Source organism: Bos indicus x Bos taurus, chromosome X, assembly GCF_003369695.1.
Source record: "Bos indicus x Bos taurus breed Angus x Brahman F1 hybrid chromosome X, Bos_hybrid_MaternalHap_v2.0, whole genome shotgun sequence".
Classification (NCBI taxonomy): Eukaryota; Metazoa; Chordata; class Mammalia; order Artiodactyla; family Bovidae; genus Bos; species Bos indicus x Bos taurus.
The window spans coordinates 91574219-91595479 of NC_040105.1; the positions used below are offsets into that span (position 1 = coordinate 91574219).

Sequence of the window (21261 nt, forward strand, 5' to 3'; positions counted from 1 at the left end):
ATGTTGTTTTTATTACTTACATTTAGAATTATATACAGTGTCCTTCATGATAAATATTTCAAGGAATTTAACCCCATTTCTTCTGTTGGTAATGTCTCTTTATCAGCAATCAACTGTTATTATTGTTCCTAATGGGAAAGCTTTTTTTGTGAAATATGGATTGCTTAGTCTGACTCCAGTTGACTGTTGGTATAGGGAAAGTTATCTCACTGATCCTCACTTTCCCCATATTTTACACCAAAGTAATGTTAATTTTTTTTTTTTTCAGTTCAGTTCAGTCGCTCAGATGAGTCCAACTCTTTACAACCCCATGAATCGCAGCATGCCAGGCCTCTCTGTCCATCACCAACTCCTGGAGTTTACTCAAACTCATGTCCATCAAGTTGGTGATGCCATCCAGCCATCTCATCCTCTGTTGTCCCCTTCTCCTCCTGCCCGCAATCCCTCCCAGCATCAGGGTCTTTTCCAATGAGTCAACTCTTCACATGAGGTGGCCAAAGTACTGGAGTTTCAGCTTCAGGATCATTCCTTCCAAAGAACACCCAGGAATGATCTCCTTTAGAATGGACTGGTTGGATCTCCTTGCAGTCCAAGGGACTCTCAAGAGTCTTCTCCAACACCACAGTTCAAAAGCATCAATTCTTCGGCACTCAGCTTTCTTCACAGTCCAATTCTCACATCCATACATGACCACTGGAAAAACCATAGCCCTGACTAGACGGACTTTGTTGGCAAAGTAATGTCTCTGCTTTTCAATATGCCATCTAGGTTGCTCATAACTTGCCTTCCAAGGAGTAAGCGTCTTTTAATTTCATGGCTGCCATCACCATCTGCAGTGATTTTGGAGCCCCCAAAAGTAAAGTCTGACACTGTTTCCACTGTTTCCCCATCTATTTCCCGTGAAGTGATGGGACAGGATGCCATGATCTTAGTTTTCTGAATGTTGAGCTTTAAGCCAACTTTCTCACTCTCCACTTTCACTTTCATCAAGAGGCTTTTTAGTTCCTCTTCACTTTCTGCCATAAGGGTGGTGTTATCTGCATATCTATATACCATAAGACCTCAACTAGCTGTAGAAAAAGGAAGGTGTAAGCATTAATGGGATTAGAAAAGTTATTTGCCATGGTTGTGAATGATGAAAGTAGCCTTTTAGCTTCTACCACTTGATTCTAGTTGAAAATCTTTTTTTTTAACAATAAGTTACAGAAGCAGTAGAGTACAAGAATAATAAAGTCAAATTTGTTAATGAAAACCAAAGCAAAAACAAAAGATTGGCCTCCTGAAACATAAATTGGTGAACCTAATAGCCAATACTAGAAAAATCCTAGAAATCATCTATTTAACTTTTGAAAAGACGTGGTTTCTCCAACCGTCTGCCCTCCCTTCTTGTCAGATAAACTTGCCAGTTGTTTCAGAGAACGTAGAACCACAAGATGGCAACTTCCCACCATATGACCTTATAAACTTACCTCTGCCTTCACCTGTCATTTCTGCCTTCTGTCCATTTCTAATTGAAAAATCAAAAAAGTCTTGTGCATGACAAATCTTTCCACTTGAGCTCCAGAAATTTTTCTTCATCCATGTATTTCTTGAGGTTTCCTTCTCTGTAAATTAACCTTGTGTTTTCTTTTTCTTCAACTAGTTCCTTTTTTCTTGTTGCTTGCCCTCAATTTTTTTTAATTAATTAATTTATTTTAATTGAAGGCAAATTACTTTACAATATTGTAGTGGCTTTTGCCATACATCGATATGAATCAGCCACAGGTGTACACATGTCCCCCGTCCTGAACTCCCCTCCCCATCCCATCCCTCAGGGTCCTCCCAGTGCACTGGCCCTGAGCACCCTGTCTCATGCATTGAACCTGGACTGGTGATCTATTTCACATATGGTAATACACATGTTTCAGTGCTAGTCTCTCATATCATCCCACCCTCTCCTTCCACAGAGTCCAAAAGTCTGTTCTTTATGTCTCTTTTGCTGTCTCACATATAGGGTCATTGTTACCATCTTTCTAAGTTCCATATATATACATTATTATACTGTATTGGTGTTTTTCTTTCTGACTTACTTCACTCTGTATAATAGGCTCCAGTTTCACCCACCTCATTAGAACCGAGTCAAATGCATTCTTTTTAATAGCTGAGTAATATTGCATTGTACCACAGCTTTCTTATCCATTCATCTGCCGATGGACATCTAGGTTGCTTCCATGTCCTGGCTATTGTAAACAGTGCTGCGATGAACATTGGGGTACACGTGTCTCTTTCAATTCTGGTTTCCTCAGTGTGTATGCCCAGCAGTGGGATTGCTGGATCATATGGCAGTTCTATTTCCAGTTTTTTAAGGAATCTCCACACTGTTCTCCATAGTGGCTGTACTAGTTTGCATTCCCACCAACAGTGTAAGAGGGTTCCCTTTTCTCCACACCCTCTCCAGCATTTATTGCTTATAGACTTTTGGATCGCAGCCATTCTGACTGGCGTGAGATGGTACCTCATTGTGGTTTTGAGTTGCATTTCTCTGATAATGAGTGATGTTGAGCATCTTTTCATGTGTTTGTTAGCCATCTGTATGTCTTCTTTGGAGAAATGTCTGTTTAGTTCTTTGGCCCATTTTTTCAGTTCTCTCATACTTACTAAAAAATATATATATATATTCTGGTATTATTCCCTCAAACCTATAAGCCCAGTCCAATAATAATAAAGATATCAAATTTATTATAAAAATTTCTGACCCCATTGTGTAAACTTATACACAAACTCTCTTTCCTATCATAGCTAATTTGTGAGAGTTGTCGCCACTCACTGTTGTACTTCCTTACTTTCAATTTACTCTTCAGTTTACATATATAGTCTGGTTCTAACCCTGCTACTCCACTGATTCTGATTTTGGCAGTCTTCTCTTGGCTAACAGCCTTTCCTTGGCTACATATAAAGGACATTTTTTTAGCTTTTGACTCACTTAATTACCCAGTAGCATTTAACATAGTTGTCATTCTTGAAATATACTATTCTCTTGGCTTCCCTCCTGGATTTCCTTGTACTTCTCTTGTTACTTTTTTCCTCAGTCACTTCTGTAAACCTCTCTGAACCTGCCCATCTTTTAAATGTTGATGTTCTTTAAGGGCTCTATCCTGAGCCCCCTATTAATATTGCCTCTATTCTTTGTAATTCAGTTACTTCTGTGATATTAAATACCAACTATGTGCTTAAGACTACCAAATATATATCCCCAAGTGTCTTTCTTTAACTCCTATGAATACCACCAATTTCCCACTGAACATTCATGCTTAAATGTAATATAGGCAATTCAATCACTTCACAATCTGCCCCTTGCTTAACCTCTCCAATGTAGACTCTCTCTTTTCCTCCTATCTAACACTGTATTGAACTCAGTTCAGTGAATGTACCCTGCTTTCTCACAACAATACTCTGTTATGGTCTAGGTTTCATCTTAGAGGTCACTTTCTCCAGAAAGTGTTCTTTTTCTCCTAACTGTGGATTTTTTTCTCTCCTCTTTGCTCTCTAAACACTCTGTTTCTCCTCTCATTATATTTAATACAGTTGTTGTTGTTACCTGTTTGTTTTCTTCTACTAGACTGTAATCCTGAAGAAGGTAGATACCATTAACTATCTTGTTTCCATTCGTATCCTGGTTGTAGGCACACAATACATTCATCAGATGCATACATTAATGGATTTTAGGATCAAGTCAGGCTAAAAAAGTCTGTTGTTTTCTTCTGGCAGAGTTTTTACACTGATATATCATATGAAAGCCTTGCCTATCAATTGAGTTCTCTCTCATGATGAGATATGCCAATATGAGCTAGTACAGTTAAATGGATTCATAAACAGTTGATCAATCAGATTAATGATCATGCAAACATGTAGAGAGGTTTATAGATGCAGTCCCTAAGTCTGTTTTCTATGTCCTATCTTATTCAAAATGTTCTATTATCTACTTCTTTAAAGGCAGAGAAAACCACCTTATGAAATAGTCAGGTGATGTAAAGCTGCGGCTGCTGCTAAGTCACTTCAGTCATGTCCGACTCTGTGTGACCCCATAGACAGCAGCCCATCAGGCTCCCCTGTCCCTGGGATTCTCCAGGCAAGAACGCTGGAGTGGGTTGCCATTTCCTTCTCCAATGCATGAAAGTGAAAAATGAAAATGAAGTCGCTCAGCCGTGTCTGACTCTTAGCGACCTCATGGACTGCAGCCCACCAGGCTCCTCTGTCCATGGGATTTTCCAGGCAAGAGTACTGGACTGAGGTACCATTGCCTTCTCCTGATGTAAAGCTAGGTGGGAGATTTATTTAAAAATGAATAATATCCTTATATTTTGAATTGGTCTTGATAATTTAGAATATTAATGGATTAAAAGTTACATATTTTCATTTCATAGGGATTAGTATAAAGCTGCAATTTAGGAAAAAAGTCATTTAATTTCATTTAACATTCAAGAAGAATGGGCTTTATATTTACTATGTTCTAGTCACTGGTGCTGAAAATGCAAAAAAGAATAAACCATACTTCCTGCTCTTGAAATGGCTATTGTCTAATGAGTATGTTGAATTTAGATCATGACATGTAATAGTCTCATTACATTTTATATACTCTGTGTAGAGGATATTTTGTGCTATTCTGGGCATCATATTAATTTTATAGCATATCTTGATATGAATTTTAAATATATAAATTGTATTTTCTCAGGATAGTTTAGATTATGCTGTTATCATAATCCCCAAGTGTCGGTGGTTTATAACAGGTTATACCATGTTGACTGGGAGCTCTGTTATACAACTTCTCATTCTGTGACCCAGAGTGATGGAGCAACCATTATCTTAAACAACACCATTTACTGTGGCAGAGGGAAAGATAGCTGTAGAAGGTATCATGTTGACAAATAAATGCTGTGGCCTGATAGAGTAAAACACAAGTGTGAACAATGACCTTTCATCATAAATAATTGACCAGAACCAGTCACATGCCTCACCAATCATGATGGATCCAGGAAGCTCAATCCTATTATATGCCTGAAGGCATATATAGATTTTTCCCATTATATATGGGATCATATTTGTTTTTCATACATCTTGCAGATCTACCCATATCTATGCATAGCTGTCTACCTCAGTCTCTTCAGTAGTATTTCATAGTATGGATAGAGTATACTTTATTCAACCATTCCTGTATGGAAAGTATTTATTCCCAGATTTTCACCATTACAACATCCTGCATTGACCATCCTTGTACATGTATATATTTCTGTGCATATGTATTTGGATTTCTATAGATAGTGTAGAATCCTAGAAAAGGAATTCCTGAGCGCTTTAAATTTTGTCAGGTACTGCCAATTTGCCTTCTAAAATGCTATACCAATTTATAATCCATAAGCAGTGTATGAAAGTATATATTCCACTTTGGGAAGTATTTTGACACATTTGTAGAAGGAAGAAAGAGTTGGAGAATGAAGGATATAAAAACCATCTAGCAATGAGTAATGATTGAAGACTTTTTCTCTAAACAGCTTGTGAATCTTTATTTCCACTATTAGGTTTGCTGATTGGACCAACCCTGGTAAAAATTTATCCCTTTTGCCTGTGACATTTCTAGTTATATCTTAATAGTCAGAACTCAACTGCATGTCCAGTCATAAGGAAGGCTGGGAGATGAAGACTCTGTTTTGGAGGACTCTGTGCCAAGTCAAAATCTGTGATTTTTATAATTACTACAGAAAGAAGACATAATAGTTTGAGACATAGTCAGTTTTTGTCATGCACTTGGACCTCTAGAGTTGCTTATAACCAATTTTTTCCTCTTTGTTTGCTTCTCTTTTGACCCTCTTTTTCTTTTCTGCTATCTCTTAGACATTCCTCCTCCATAATTCCTCTTATCTCTTGTTTCCCCTTCTTTATCAATATGTCAGCTTTTTGTGTCTCCATTTCCCTCATTTGATCAGCCTCTGCCTCTCTATTTTATCTCTCTCTCCATTTCTCCTCTGTGTGTATTTTTTCTCTTTCCATCTGTTTCTTTAGCCGTCTCTGTCTTCCTACTTCTGTGTTTCTGGCTTCCTTGGTTTCAGTCTCCAAGTCTCTTTGTTTTGATTTCAATTTGTAACTATTAAAAATAATAGTAGAATGGGCTGGCATGTCATACAGCTGTTTTCATATAATAGCAAGGAGTTAAGGGCATGGGGGATAGGGCATCAAATGATTTCTTGATTGGTTGATGTCTGGACTATATAACTATTGAAGTTTTCCAAAATTGAGTCAAATTGAGAACCAACTTTTCCTTCTGAGTAGGTAAAATCTAATTTAAATTATTGTATCTTTGTTTCCTGATTGAAAATATAGTAAGAACTCAGGGCCATCTCTATATGAATACCAGACTTCATTGCAGATGACTGTAGAATTAGAAGATATAAGATATTGAGATGAATGTGTGTTAGACAGAACTGCCTTTGAAAGTTAATTATCTTTATATATAAATCTCTGATATATATGTGGATTGCGTGTGTGTTTATAATTTCTAATTTGTTTGAGATTATATCAACATGTATATGACTGGCTGGTCCAAATGATTGGAAGACATCATAAATAACAAAATTTTCTCTCACAAGATTGTATTAAGAAATTATATACTTGAATATTCTCTGCAACCTAGCTGATATGTCTAGTTGGCTCTTTCAATTGTATCAAAATATATTCATAAGTTAAACATGTTTTGGCTTCTAGAGTCAGGAGAACACCATACAGATATTTTTAAAAAATTAACATGAACCAGAATCCTGACATGCCTAGTACTTTAAAGAGGAAGAAAGTAAAGTGGAGAAGGTAATTTACAAACTATACTTGAAAACCATTTGAGCATAACGTTGTTATTACAATTATCTGTCAAAAGATTTAGTTCAATTACATTTTTGAAAACTCTCTTGTCAAGATGGCCCTCCTCGTATTAAGATTTGGTACTCAAAGGAGAGGAATACTAATACCTTCATGAGCCATTGTGCCAGTGTCTTCAGGTTTTAGAATTGCTCATGTGGCCTTTTAGAATTTTTACATACTGAACATAGGGAATCAGTAAATACAAAGCCCTCAGGGGGATATGAACTTGTATGAGGATCACTGCATATTTATAGCCACAGTAAGAGGAAGACCCTTTTTGGGGGGAGAAAAGTAATTTCAGAATAATTGAATAGCAGCATAATTGGCATATCAAATATACATGCTTCTGTACACTTTCTTCACACAGCAGTAAGTTGGTTGTAAAAACCACCAAGAGGAAAAATTTATAATGTAATAAACCTAAATTTCAGTATAAGATTTCCAGGGGATAACCTGAGCAGCTTCTGACACTTTAGTGTTTAAACACATGTGTGGAAACGTATATTGGGAATCCAGTGGTCACATTTCTTGATCAGTTACTGTATTTCAGGTTATTTGCTACTGCAGATGAACATTGCTGTGAAACTGATTGCAATGGCCTTTCTTTTTGACTGTTTGAATTGATAGTTTGGCAGATTTCCCCTTTCCATGGCAAATCTGAATCACCTACTGAACATGCTACCAAACACTCTTCTTACTTTATATTCCCTTAGCACTTAACATATACAGGTGGTTCTTTACTGTCTTGTACTTGGCTAAGCACTCTAGTATGCATGCATATTAGACAGCAAGAAATGATGTTTTATAATCCTACACATGGTTTATGAGTCCTCTAGTATCTTATTACTAGGGCAAATATAGTTTACTAGTGGTTAACAGCTTGGACTTTGTAGTCTTAAAGAATTAAAATTGAATCCTTTCTTCCTTAATTTACTATTGTTGTGGCCTTCGATAAGTCACAAGTGTCAGTTTTCTGAAAAGTAAAATGAAGATAATAATAGCTCACAAGGTCATTAATAGGTTACAGTTCAATGCATTGTCTGGCACACACAAAATGCTCAATAAGTTATTATCATAAAATGTAATAGTTATTCATCAAAGTTTGTTAAATTAATAAATGCTTCTGTGGAAATAGATTAGCAAATATACAGATTAAAAAACTCAACACATTATTTTTCTAATCCCCACTGACTTGAATTGACAAGACAGGATGTATATGGAATAATTTTGTGGTTAACATATTCAATTCCAATAATGATTTTGCTAGTTGAAGTCAAGCATTAAGCATTTTATTTCACAGATAATAGGAAGGAGTCAATTAAATAAGGAAATAGAGGTATTTTTGTCAGCTATTTTCTACTCTTAATATCTCTGAATAACAGATATGAAATATAGTTCTTTGGGTGAAAATTGTAACTACTGGGTAAAGTAATATTTTTAAAAGTCTTTTTCAAAGAATCTTTAATTTTGTCATCATTGATGAAATATTAGAATCCATAAAATGATATTCTATCTTGGCAAATTATAGCCCTTACAAACTGTCAACTTTTAGATAGAAATAGTAAAGATACAATCATGAATAAGATGGGTTGAGGGTAGGGAGAATATGGAAGACTCCTAATATCTAACCAACAAGGTTGAGTTGGTGAGTGAGTGAATACAGTTGGAGGAACTAAATCAGAGATGAACCAATAGCCAATGTTCTTATAAAAGTCACTGGGGGTGTGATATAAATTCTAAAAAAATTTGAGACAGGATAGGAGAACTGGAATGTGCCTGCTGCTGCTGCTGCTAAGTCACTTCAGTCGTGTCTGACTCTGTGTGACCCCATAGATGGCAGCCCACCAGGCTCCGCTGTCCGTGGGATTCTCCAGGCAAGAACACTGGAGTGGGTTGCCATTTCCTTCTCCAATGCATGAAAGTGAAAAGTGAAAGTGAAGTCGCTCAGTCGTGTCCGACTCTTAGCGACCCCATGGACTGCAACCTACCAGGCTCCTCCGTCCATGGGATTTTCCAGGCAAGAGTACTGGAGTGGGGTGCCATTGCCTTCGCTTATGGTTCAGAAAAAATTGGAATAATGAGCCTTCTTTTGAAAGCACAGTGCATACATAATCTTTTGAGCTAGAAATCGGACAGTTGTTATAAAACAAAGAATTGTGTGGAGCTTACAATGGCATTTTCAGTCTTGGTATAGGATCTCTCCCAAAAGCAGACCCAAAGACAAAAATTAGTTTATTAGAGTTTCTCAGTGGCACAGTGGTAAAGAATGTGCCTGCCAATGCAGGAGATGATGGTTTGATCCCTGGGTTGGGACAATCCCTAGAAGTAGGAAATGGCAACCCACTCCAGTATTCTTGCCTAGGAAATCCAATGGACAGTGGAACCTGGCAGGGTGCAGTCCATGGGGTTGCAAAGAATCGAACATGACTGAGCGGACAGTTTATTTGGGAGGTGATCTCAGCAAGTACTGAAAGGGAATGGCAAGGTCAGAGTAGAAGGGAGAAAAATCAGAGTGTATTAATGAGCAGTTTGCCACTTAAACCTACTGGAACATTCCAAGAGGTGAGAAAGCTGGACTATTTATTCACCAACTCCTATCATTGAATGGGAATCACTCATGGTGTATTAACAACTTGGAACTTCCAATCAGCCTCCTATGCTATTCAAGCTACTTTTGCAGATAGAGAAGCACCTCTGGCAAAGACACATAGGAATACTTCTATGCAGATGACTCTTGGGAGGGCCAAGAGGATATGAGTATGGTACCAAGAGAGTCTGCTACAGCAGAAGGTGGGCACATCTCAGATTTGAATAATTGTTTATTAGATAATGGACTCTGGCTCAATGGTAAATAATCCACCTGCCAATGCAGGAGTTCTGAGTTCGGTCCCTGGCTTGGGAAGATCCCCTGGAGGGGGAAATGGGAACTCACTCTTGGGATTCCCAAGTATTCTTGCTTGGGAAATCCCATGGACAGAGGAACCTGTCAGGTTTTGGTCCACAGGGTCTCAAAAGAGTCAGATATGACTTAGTAACTAAAACAACAACAGCATATTAGATAAGAGACATTCTATTTCAAATAAATGGGTAAGTTGGGGAAAACACTGAAAGCTACAATTTATTTGTATTATTGAACCCTTGATATGATGTATTCTACGTTAATATTCTTTAATTTATTAAAATATTTACTGATAACCTATCATGTGTCAAGCTCTATGATAAATGCTGAGAATATAACAGTTAATGTCTAAGTGACTGCCCTCATAGCTTACATTCTAGTGATCAAGGAGTGGGTAAACACAACCAAGCTAATAAATGTAACTGATTTATTAAGTTTCAACTCATTGAAGTATAAACATGAAATGGTACAATTTTTTCCTAATAATTGCTACTTCAAGTGCTGTACTGTCCTTCCTTTTGCCGGTAGGAGTCAGGGAAAGTAGTAAACATTTTAGTCTGATGCTATCATTCATCAGATATTTTCTGAGTTTCATTCTGATCTTAAAGTCTTTCTCTTAGTCCAGGATCCTGTCTGATTCAAATATTGCATCATCGTTTTTTTTCCCCAAACAGATGAGACATGTGGCTCTCATGGCTAGGAATTTGGCATGTGTGTGGTAGGTTTTCATGCGTTTACCCCTTTCCACCTCTTTTCTCTGTACTTTTTCCTTTGGTGTTTCATTGGAAAGCTGTGACTGGAGAAAAGAGAGGGGAAAAATGCTTCGATTGCTTGTGTCTTTCTCCTTGGTTGGTCATAACAGCTCTTCTAGCTGTCTATGTGTGTGGCATAAATAGGTAGTAGTTACTACAGGCTAATGAGACTCTCCTCCAAGCATCTCCTCCAGATGTTGGAAATCCCTGGCAAGATTTGATTTCCCTCAGAGTTGCAGCTGGTGGCATCATACTTTCCTCTCAGTTGTACTCATTTTGCCCCATGTTGCAAAGCCTATGACAAGAATCATCTATATACTCCATCTTATGTAGATCTTTGGTAATATGTCAAATCCAACTGGGAAAGATTGAGGGCAGGAGAAGGGTGTGACAGAGAATGAGATGGTTGGATGGCATCATTGAATCAATGGGCATGAGTTGGAGCAGACTCCAGGAGATAGTGAAGGACAGGGACAGAAATTTGGTGTGTGTTCAGGATGGGAAGGGATTAGTTTTGGCCTCCTGGTCATCTGGAAATCATCAACATACCATCTTGCCCCAGGGCTCTTTATTCCTGCCTCAGTGGTCCAAGGGAAGTCCAGCATGTCAACTGGACTTTCTTTGTTATCAAAGAAAGCCTTATCAAGTAAAGTCTTACTTTGTTATCAAAAGACCTCCTCTTCCTTCTGAGGACTCCATTTATTGATGGAGTTGGGGGGCAGTATGATAAGGAACTAGCTGCCCTGAATAGCTGAACTGGTGGCCTCAGACAACAAACTGGAATTTCCCTGAATTTAAGGTATCAGATGGATCTTTTTTGGTCAATTCTGGGAAAATAAGATACTACCCAGCTCTTGATATCATCCTTTTACTATCTAATTCTGGATCAGATTCTGCACTTTTAGGTACAAACCAATTATTGAGAAAAAAATCTTTACATGGAATTCTGGCTCTTTAAATATTATCCAGTGCCTGTTCTTTTCTTTCCACTCAAATTTGCTTACATTCATTATTTCAGGGATCACTTTGGTTTCACATTCATGGTTCCCTTTGCTGTTTTTCTATCTTGGATTTATAATGAGCCCAGTGTACCTCTTTGATGCTTACATTCTGATTTTTAAAGGATTCTAGATGAATCCTCATACAGGAACTGATTTACTGAAGTCTTAACCCAATGGGATAAATACTTAAAAACATTTTTTTCCTCAAATGCATACTGATCACACTTCAGTCAATCCTATTCCCTTTTGTGGGGTCTTTAACAATATCTCAGTTAATTCCGTACTTTTCTCAGTTATTTTTCGTTTTGGAACAGTTTTATTCCAATTATTTAAAATTCAGGGCTGTTGATTCTATTTTATTATTATTTGTAAAATGATTTATTAATTTTTGGCTGTGTTCGTTGCTGCTCGGTTGTTTCTCTACTTGTTGGGGGGAGGATATTCCTTGTGGTGCAAGAGTTTCTCATTGTGTGTGGGTTTCAGGTAGTTGCGGCATGCAGGCTCAGTCGTTGCGGCTCCCGGGCTCTAGAGCACATGGGCCTAGTTGCTCTGAGGCATGTGGGATCTTCCTGGAACAGAAGGGAACCCTTTTCTCTTGCACTGGCAGGCTGATTCCCTACTGCTGAGCCACCAGAGAAGCCCCGGTGCTGTAGATTTTAAAGCATCAGTGTCAAAGTTGAGCAAAAACTATTCCTATCATGTAACTAAACACAGTACTTGTAAGTGCTAATCAGTCTTATGAATAAAACAAGCAAGGAGGTAAGCTTGTGAATGACAGAGTGAGACTTTAAGATTGGGTAGTCAGGAAAGGCCTTTTTGTGGGACTGAGACCTATAGGATGTTAAAGAATGTAAGTGAAGAGTGGGGCAGGGTATCTCAGCAGGAAGGACCTCACAATGCAAAGGTCATGAGGTAGAAACGACTAAGGTTTGTTCCAGTGACAGATATAACGATGTCCATCGTGGCTGGAGCATAGCCAATGAGGAGGAATAAGATCAAAGAGGGGGCAGCACCCTTCCTGCAGGCCCATGAAACTCTAATGAAAGGAGTTCAGATTTTACTCTAAATCCAGTGGGAAATCATTGAAAAGTTCTAAAGCGGGAAACTTCGACATGATGCAATTGTGAACTTTTGTATTTTCTTCCATTTGCATAAAAATAAAGCCAGAAATCATCAAAATGTCATTGTTTCTGTAATGTGCCTTTAAGATATGTGAAATTATAGCTGTTGCTTTGTTGAGGCCAAGATCTGTGATTCAAACTTCATATCCTTTTTTGACTTTTCAGCTGCCAAGGAAAGTGAACGATGAAGCCACCATTTCTTTTGGCCCTTGTAGTCAGTTCTGTAGTCAGCACAAATTTGAAGATGGTGTCAAAGAGAAATTCTGGTAAGTGGTTGGCAACTTCTCATGATTTGGTCAAAAATACATGCTTTTTTGTGAGCATCTAGAGAGCATCTGGGTCTTTTAACTATGAATATCTTTAAACAGAATCACTTGTAATCCAGCTATGTTGGAAAGTAGCCAAAGCAAAAATGAGATTTTAGCCTACCACTGAGAAAATGTTGGGAAACCAGTGGAATTTTGTTCAACTTCAATGGCAGTATACTCTCAGTGGACGATGATTGGTTCAGGGCCTTTTTAGGTTTGGTTACATTTGCTAGTGAATATACACCTGGGAGTGAACATTTGCAAAGGAAATGGTTTCACAGGAAACCTTTCAAAATATATGTTCTTTGTCTCCTAATTGCGTCTGCCACGTTACAGTTTAAATGAAAGCTTTTGACAAATATCAGTGAGCTTTAGTTCTTCACATCTTCACATTTGCACCAAATCCCTAACAGGCAGAGGTTTAAAGCTTCCAAGTTTGGACATATTAGCTAATTGCCTGAAGGGGAATTTCTTGAGAAGAAATATCTTTCCTAGAATATGGTGGTCTGGCAGGCAGCCATAATTGTACTGAGAGATTAGCTGTAGCCAGTAGATATCCCAATCAAAGTTTAATCATTGTTTAATAACACTTGGATATATGTCTTTCAGCTTTGATTATACATTTTAGCTATAATTACAAACCATGCATGAGATTTTAAGAATTGATTTTCTGTCTGTAGTCATTCCAGTAAGACAGTGAGGAGTGTATTATTATGTGGAAACAAAAGACTACAACGGGGTTTTCTGCTGGCTTCTAATTCAGTTATATCCTAGAATTAAATGTATAGTTTTTACTTTCTCATTAAGTGTAAAACCCAGGCAATAAGTACATGCCTATTTTTCAAAGCAATAAATACTCACAGGAGCTTGGAATTTGGTTAATACTTGTTTTCTAAGGTGAGAATACTTAATAATTCAAATTGCTAAAGAATAGTATTGTTCTTCAGTTGATAGTGTATTAAGAAGTCTTCACAAAAGTGGTTCACAGGTAATACAATAGAGTAACACTACTGAAGTCCAAAGGATTCTGAAATGGTAAAGATAGGAGAATATATTGGCTTTTCCTTTCCTATTAAATACTTAATATACGTCTTTAACATTTATTTCTGTATTGGGACTCTCTTTCAGCTGTATTTGTGTTTAACATTTTACCTATAGTATCTTCAACTTGGCATATTTTATGCAACAGTCTTTCCTTGCCTTACTTTGAAGTCACATTTTCACTTTCAATCTTGGCTCAGATTGATTATTGCTAAAATAAAATACTTGGAGATATTCCTTACTAGCAATGTAGCCTATTGAACTGGATCCCATTTTCCTCACTTGGTTATATCATAATGTCTGTAGCAGAGTCTGAAAGCAAAAACAAATTGAGAGTTTAAAAAGCCATCTATATTATGATAACTTAATTCGAGTAAAATTCTATCTGAAAAACAAAAATAAGTGGCTACCTGTGTATGCTGTCTTGTTTTCTTGATTTGCTTGTTGCTTATGAAGAAGGATGCTGTTAAAATACACACACACACACACACACACACACACACAGATATAGTTATCATTGATGTGCAGGTGTCCTTAAAGATCAACTTTTTAATGCTTTGCCCCCTTATTCTTTACTCATCAGCTGTGAGACTGGCTTTGTGTTCTTAGCTTTGTCTTCTTAGTATGGGCAAGTGGTGTCATACCTTCAGTGAGCTTTATTGAAGAAACATCCCAAAAGATAGTCCCCTTAGAGTGAATGTGTTTGACTGATTTCAGTCTCCCCTTGTCCATCTGTTTACCTTCAGCTAGCTCCTAGGATATATAGTAATTATAATATTGGTATAAAACTTTTTGTACAGATCTGAGCAGTGGACATGGCTTGAATACAGTTGGTCTTTTTTCCTACAGCTTCTTGCTTCTATTTACAGGAAGAAAGGGAAGACTAATAGGTTGATGTTGGGTTGTGCATGTCTGTGTTCTTTTTTATTTCAAAATTTGGAAACAAGAAATAAGCATGAAATGGGTAAAAGACATCCTAAGTTGATGAAAGGGGCTTCCCAGGTGGCTCATTGGTAAAGTGGGAAAGAACTGTCAATACAGGAGACGTGAGAGACAGAGGTTTGATCCTTGATCCTTGGGGTGTGAAAATTCTCTGGAGAAGCAAGTGGCAACCCACTCCAGTATTCTTGTCTGGGAAATCCCATAGACAAAGGAACCTAGCATGCTATAGTCCATGGGCTTGCAAAAGAGTTGGGTATGACTTAGTGGCTAAAAAATAGCAATAATAAAGTTGATGAAAATGGAGGTCCTTTGGAGCAGTTCTTTTCACTCTTTCCCTATATTTAGCCACTTTCATCATAATCCCTGTCTTAGTGCCAATACTGCTGTTAATATTGCTTTATGTAGAAAATAGAATTATTTGCATTCTCATTATGGTGGTCCTATTTGAGTTGGCCTTATCATTTGATGAACATTAAAAGTTGCTCTGGCAAATATGTAGTACAAAATTTTGTTTCATAGAGTCTGTGAGGTCCTTTGGCCTTTGCCAGTTAAAGAAATCTGGATGAAACTTGCATAGTTGTTAGTAGAATAACCAGCAGAACTTTTATTTTATCCCCTTATTTCTTTTCTTAAAGTCAAAAAATGAAAAATGATTGTGCCCTTTACTCATTAACATTTATAACTGTTTAGTGCCAGATGTGGCATCAGTTATACTGATTTCTGTGCACTTCATTATAAACAGGGATCCCTTTCACTAAGATCCTATAAATACTTATGCCAAGTACCTCCATATGCATAAAACAGACTACCAAGGAGTGGAAGTTTCTTTTTCTGTACTTGTCAATCAGGCAAAATAATAAAAGATTCAATTAAAAAAAATCTAGTCTGGGCACATTGAAACAAACCTCCTGTTTTTTGATATTAGGCAACTTTTAGAAGCCAGAGCAAAGGTTATGCTTTTAGGTAATGGCCATTCACACTAGCTAAACCCAGTCATCAACCCTTGCTTGGGAAACAGTAAAGATGACTCTGAGATTGCATCTAGAGCTTGGTTGCATTAGAACATACTAAAATGCACAGCATCTAATTTCAAGGATTATAAAGTGTGGGCTTGTCATCTTCCTCACAGAATACTCATGAGGTCCTGCAGCACTGGCCTTCTCTAAATTTAGTACTAAATAGATAAGGTCATTTAGAAAGTCTACTCTAATGAAGAAATATGTTTACTTAAAGTTGTCTTTATGGCAGGGAATTGGCTAATATCACGACAAAGGCTAATGGCAGAAATATCTAGTAGAGGACTTTTAATTGTGTGAAATTAATTTTTAATAGGATGCATGGAGAAATAACTCTTTCTCAAGAAGAGATCATGTGGGGGCTTCTATTTAACTATTTTGCCTAACCTGAAATATTATGTTCCTAGGGTATACATGTACTTTATTTAGCGGGGTGGGGGAGCAGGACAGGCATTAACTTGTCCACTTTGCTTTTTTCTTGCTTTTGCTGCTACTGCTGCTTATGCAATTTTGGAATTCAGCTCTCCTAGCCTGGATTGCTTCATTAGAAGGAAAAGAAATAGGGTTACCAATTTGATGAGAGGGTTTGTTTAATTCTGAACCCAAATTTGGTCATCTTGCAGTCAGTACATCTGGAGGATGACCATAATAAAGCTATTTTTCAGTGATTTAGTGTTTTAAGTAAACTGAAGAGGTACCAAGATATCTTAAACAGCTACAGAAACATAGTCCCTTGTGGTAATGAGGAGGTGAAGGCCTCTTGGCACAAGGTGGGTGATTTTAGATACATTTTGGATTGATTTGATGAGGGTTCCTTTTTTGCCATGTCAAGTATTTTTTATTTTTATTTTTTATACAGTATTGGAATTTGTAGGTACTATGTTGTAGAGATACTGAATTCTGTTATGTTCCTCTAAAGGGTATTGGTGGATTAACTCAGATGACCATTATATCTACTATTGTGGGCAAGAATCCCTAAGAATAAATGGAGTAGCCATCATAGTCAACAAAAGAGTCTGAAATGCAGTACTTGGATGCAATCTCAAAAACGACAGAATGATCTCTGTTCATTTCCAAGGCAAACCATTCAATATCATGATAATCCAAGTCTATGCCCCAACCAGTAATGCTGAAGAAGCTGAAGTTGAATGGGTCTATGAAGACCTACAAGACCTTCTAGAACTAACACCCCAAAAAGATGTCCTTTTCATTATAGGGGACTGGAATGCAAAAGTAGGAAGTCAAGAAACACCTGGAGTAACAGGCAAATTTGGCTTTGGAGTTCAGAATGAAGCAGGACAAAGGCTAATAGAGTTCTGCCAAGAGAATGCACTGGTCATAGCAAACACCTTCTTCCAACAACACAAGAGAAAACTCTACATATGGACATCACCAGATGATCATCACCGAAATCAGATTGACTATATTCTTTGCAGCCAAAGATGGAGAAGCTCTATACAGTCAGCGAAAATAAGACCGGGAGCTGACTATGGCTCAGGTCATGAACTCCTTATTGCCAAATTGAGACTTAAATTGAAGTAGGGAAAACCACTAGACCATTCAGGTATGACCTAAATCAAATCCCTTATGATTATACATTGGAAGTGAGAAATAGATTTAAGGGACTAGATCTTATAGAGAGAGTACCTGATGAACTGTGGACGGAGGTTCATGACATTGTACAGGAAACAGGGATCAAGACCATCCCCAAGAAAAAGAAATGCCAAAAAGCAAAATGGTGGTCTGAGGGGGCCTTACAAATACCTGTGAAAAGAAGAGAAGCCAAAAGCAAAGGAGAGAAGGAAAGATATACCCATTTGAATGCAGAGTTTCAAAGAATAGAAAGGAGAGATAAGAAAGCTTTCCTCAGTGATCAGTGCAAAGAAATAGAGGAAAACAATAGAATGGGAAAGACTAGAGATCTCTTCAAGAAAATTAGAGATACCAAGGGAACATTTCATGCAAAGATGTGCACAATAAAGGACAGAAATGGTATGGACCTAACAGAAGGAGAAGATATTAAGAAGAGATGGCAAGAATACACAGAAGAACTGTACAAAAAAGATCTTCATGACCAAGATAATCACAATGGTGTGATCACTCACTTAGAGTCAGACATCCTGGAATGTGAAGTCAAGTGGGCCTTAGAAAGCATCACTATGAATAAAGCTAGTGGAGGTGATGGAATTCCAGTGGAGCTATTTCAAATCCTAACAGATGATGCTGTGAAAGTGCTGCACTCAATATGCCAGCAAATTTGGAAAACTCAGCAGTGGCCACAGGACTGGAAAAGATTAGTTTTCATTCTACTCTCAAAGAAAGGCGATGTCAAAGAATGTTCAAACTACTTCATAATTGCACTCATCTCATACACTAGCAAAGTAATGCTCAAAATTCTCCAAGCCAGGGTTCAGTAGTATGTGAATCGTGAACTTCCAGATGTTCAAGCTGGTTTTAGAAAAGTCAGAGGAACCAGAGATCAAATTGCTAACATCCACTGAATCATCAAAAAAGCAAGTGTGTTCCAGAAAAAACATCTATTTCTGCTTTACTGACTATGCCAAAGCCTTTGACTGTGTGGATCACAATAAACTGTAGAAAAGTCTTAAAGAGATGGGAATACCAGAGCACCTAACCTGCCTCTTGAGAAATCTGTATGCAGGTCAAGAAGCAACAGTTACAACCATACATGGAACAACAGATTGGTTCAAAATTTGGAAAGGAGTACGTCAAGGCTGTATATTGTCACCCTGTTTATTTAACTTATATTCAGAATACATCATGAGAAACGCTGGGCTGGAGGAAGCACAAGCTGGAATCAAGATTTTCGGGAGAAATATTAGTAACCTCAGATATGCAGATGACACCACCCTCATGGCAGAAAGCAAAGAAGAAGGAATGAGCCTCTTGATGAAAGTGAAAGAGGAGAGTGAAAAAGTTGGTTTAAAGCTCAACATTCAGAAAACTAAGGTCATGGCATCCGGGCCCATCACTTCATGGCAAATAGATGGGGAAACAGTCGGAACAGTGGCTGACTTTATTTTTGGGGGCTCCAAAATCACTGCAGATAGTGACTGCAGCCATGAAATTAAAAGACGCTTACTCCTTGGAAGGAAAGTTATGACCAAACTGGACAGCATATAAAAAGCTGAGACATTAGTTTGCCGACAAAGGTCTGTCTAGTCAAAACTATGGTTTTTCCAGTAATCATGTGTGGTTGTGAGAGTTGGACTATAAAGAAAGCTGAGGGTCGAAGAATTGATGCTTTTGAACTGTGGTGTTGGAGAAGACTCTTGAGAGTCCCTTGGACTGCAAGGAGATCCAACCAGTCCATCCTAAAGGAAATCAGTCCTGAATATTCATTGGAAGGAGTGATGTTGAAGCTGAAACTCCAATACTTTGGCCACCTGATGTGAAGAACTGACTCATTTGAAAAGACCCTGATGCTGGTAAAGATTGAAGGCGTGTAGAGAAGGGGATGACAGAGGATGAGATGGTTGGATGGTATCACCGACTCAATGGCCATGGGTTTGAGTAAACTCTGGGAGGAGGTGATGGACAGGGAGGCCTGGCGTGCTGTGATTCATGGGTTCACAAAGAGTTGGAAACAACTGAGTGGGACGTACTGAATTGAACTGAAAGGGTATTTGTGTTTGTTCTAACAGCAGTTCAAGTAGTAGTCTAGAATTTTTGCTGCTTAGTTGAATGCTTTGTTAGAATAGATGAATAGAAAAGCCAAAACATGTCCTGAACGTCTATAACTTGGTGGGACTCAATCTGTAATCTTTTTTTGCCCTGTCAATCTTATCATGACTTGACTCAAGGCTTTGTTGGGGAGGGTGTAGTATAGACCCTATCTATGGCATAGTTCTTTCTTCTAAAGCAGGATCTTTCTGGAATCTTAGTTGAATGCTCAGATATCAATAAGGTATTCCCCAGCAGTGTTTGTCCTCTAATATCACTGTTTTATTATTAACCTTGTAGTAGTGACACTGTGATGAAAAGACTAGCAGTCATACCCTGTGCATGTTCAGCTCAATGTTCAGCCAGGGGCTCAAAGAGAACCCCCTTACAGATTCCATAAGCTTCCCTTAGTGAACTCTCTCCTTTTATGGAAGGTACCAGCTGTTTTACCTTTCCTGATCTCTACAGCTTCAGCAGAACTTCTAAGCTGTAAGGACTTCGACTCACTGTGCTATTGTTGGGGAATTGTCTCCAGGTGGAGAGCTGGTTTAATTGTGGACCTTACCACATGAGTTTTTCTTTTCTTTGAGATCATAATCTTGCATGGTCTGAAAGCGGTTGTTTCACATATTTTGTCCACTTTTATCATCACTTTCTGTGGATAGAGCTAGTCTAGTTCCAGTTTATATCATCATGGCTTGAAGTGGAAGTTGCCCTGTTACTTTTTGATACCCCATCATTCTTTTAGTACTTCCTTGCTTTTTGTCATTAAGATATGCCAGGGTTACCTTCATATTTTATCTGCCCTAGCTTGGGAATGAGCCATTTTCCTGATTTCTTCCAGTGAATATGGTATTTAGAAATATTTTTAATTGTGATCTAATTCTGATACTTCTGATTCAAATATATGATAGGGTTCTTCTTCACTTTTATCCATTCCATATTTTTATCTCCTTTTCCCACAGTGGGAATCCTCATTCTCATCAACATTGATGTACTTGCTTATTTTGACTTCAGTTCATTCAAAATGATTTCAAAACTACTACACCAAAAGAACTACCAACAATAAACCTATACTAAATTAAGTATATTTTACAAATATTTTTATCCTTAGAATTCATCGTACTAAGTCTGTATAGTCAGTGTTATGTTAAAAAAAACTTGAATTAATTTTCTCTGTGATTATGTTAGTCAATATGTAAATAAGTTAATGTGTCTCTACCCAATTAGCTTTTTTATCTTTGATTAAATTTTTTAATACATAGAACATTTACATGACTGAAAATTCAGTTATAAAAAAGGAATTAAGTGAAAGAAATCTCATTCCTGTACCTGTTTCTTGCACTTGGTCACACACACAACTATTTGTAATTAATTTCTTTAGTTTCTGATATTTCCTTCCTTTCTTTCATAAACCAATGTTTTTTTTTTTTTAATTTTTCCTTACTTCATACTTAAAATGTAGCAACTTAACTATTTGCATGATTTTTTAACTTACTATATCTTGGAAATCAAGTACTGGAATTGTTTTGATAGTTTTATTATTACAATAGTATATTATGCTTAATAAAATTTCAAAGAATAGCAAAATTTAAAAATGCTCTTATAATTT

General features: G+C 37.5%; 1 protein-coding gene across 2 annotated transcripts in view; it reads left to right on the forward strand.

Annotated features, from left to right (window-relative positions):
- IL1RAPL2 (interleukin 1 receptor accessory protein like 2) overlaps positions 1 to 21261 on the forward strand; it is a 1456614-nt gene that overhangs the window by 345597 nt on the left and 1089756 nt on the right. For both annotated transcript variants that reach the window (XM_027533545.1, XM_027533546.1), the window contains one exon: positions 12824 to 12924. In XM_027533545.1, coding sequence (XP_027389346.1) covers positions 12843 to 12924 — 82 coding nt within the window. In that variant the 5' untranslated portion in view covers positions 12824 to 12842. The remainder of the gene's footprint in view (positions 1 to 12823; positions 12925 to 21261) is intronic.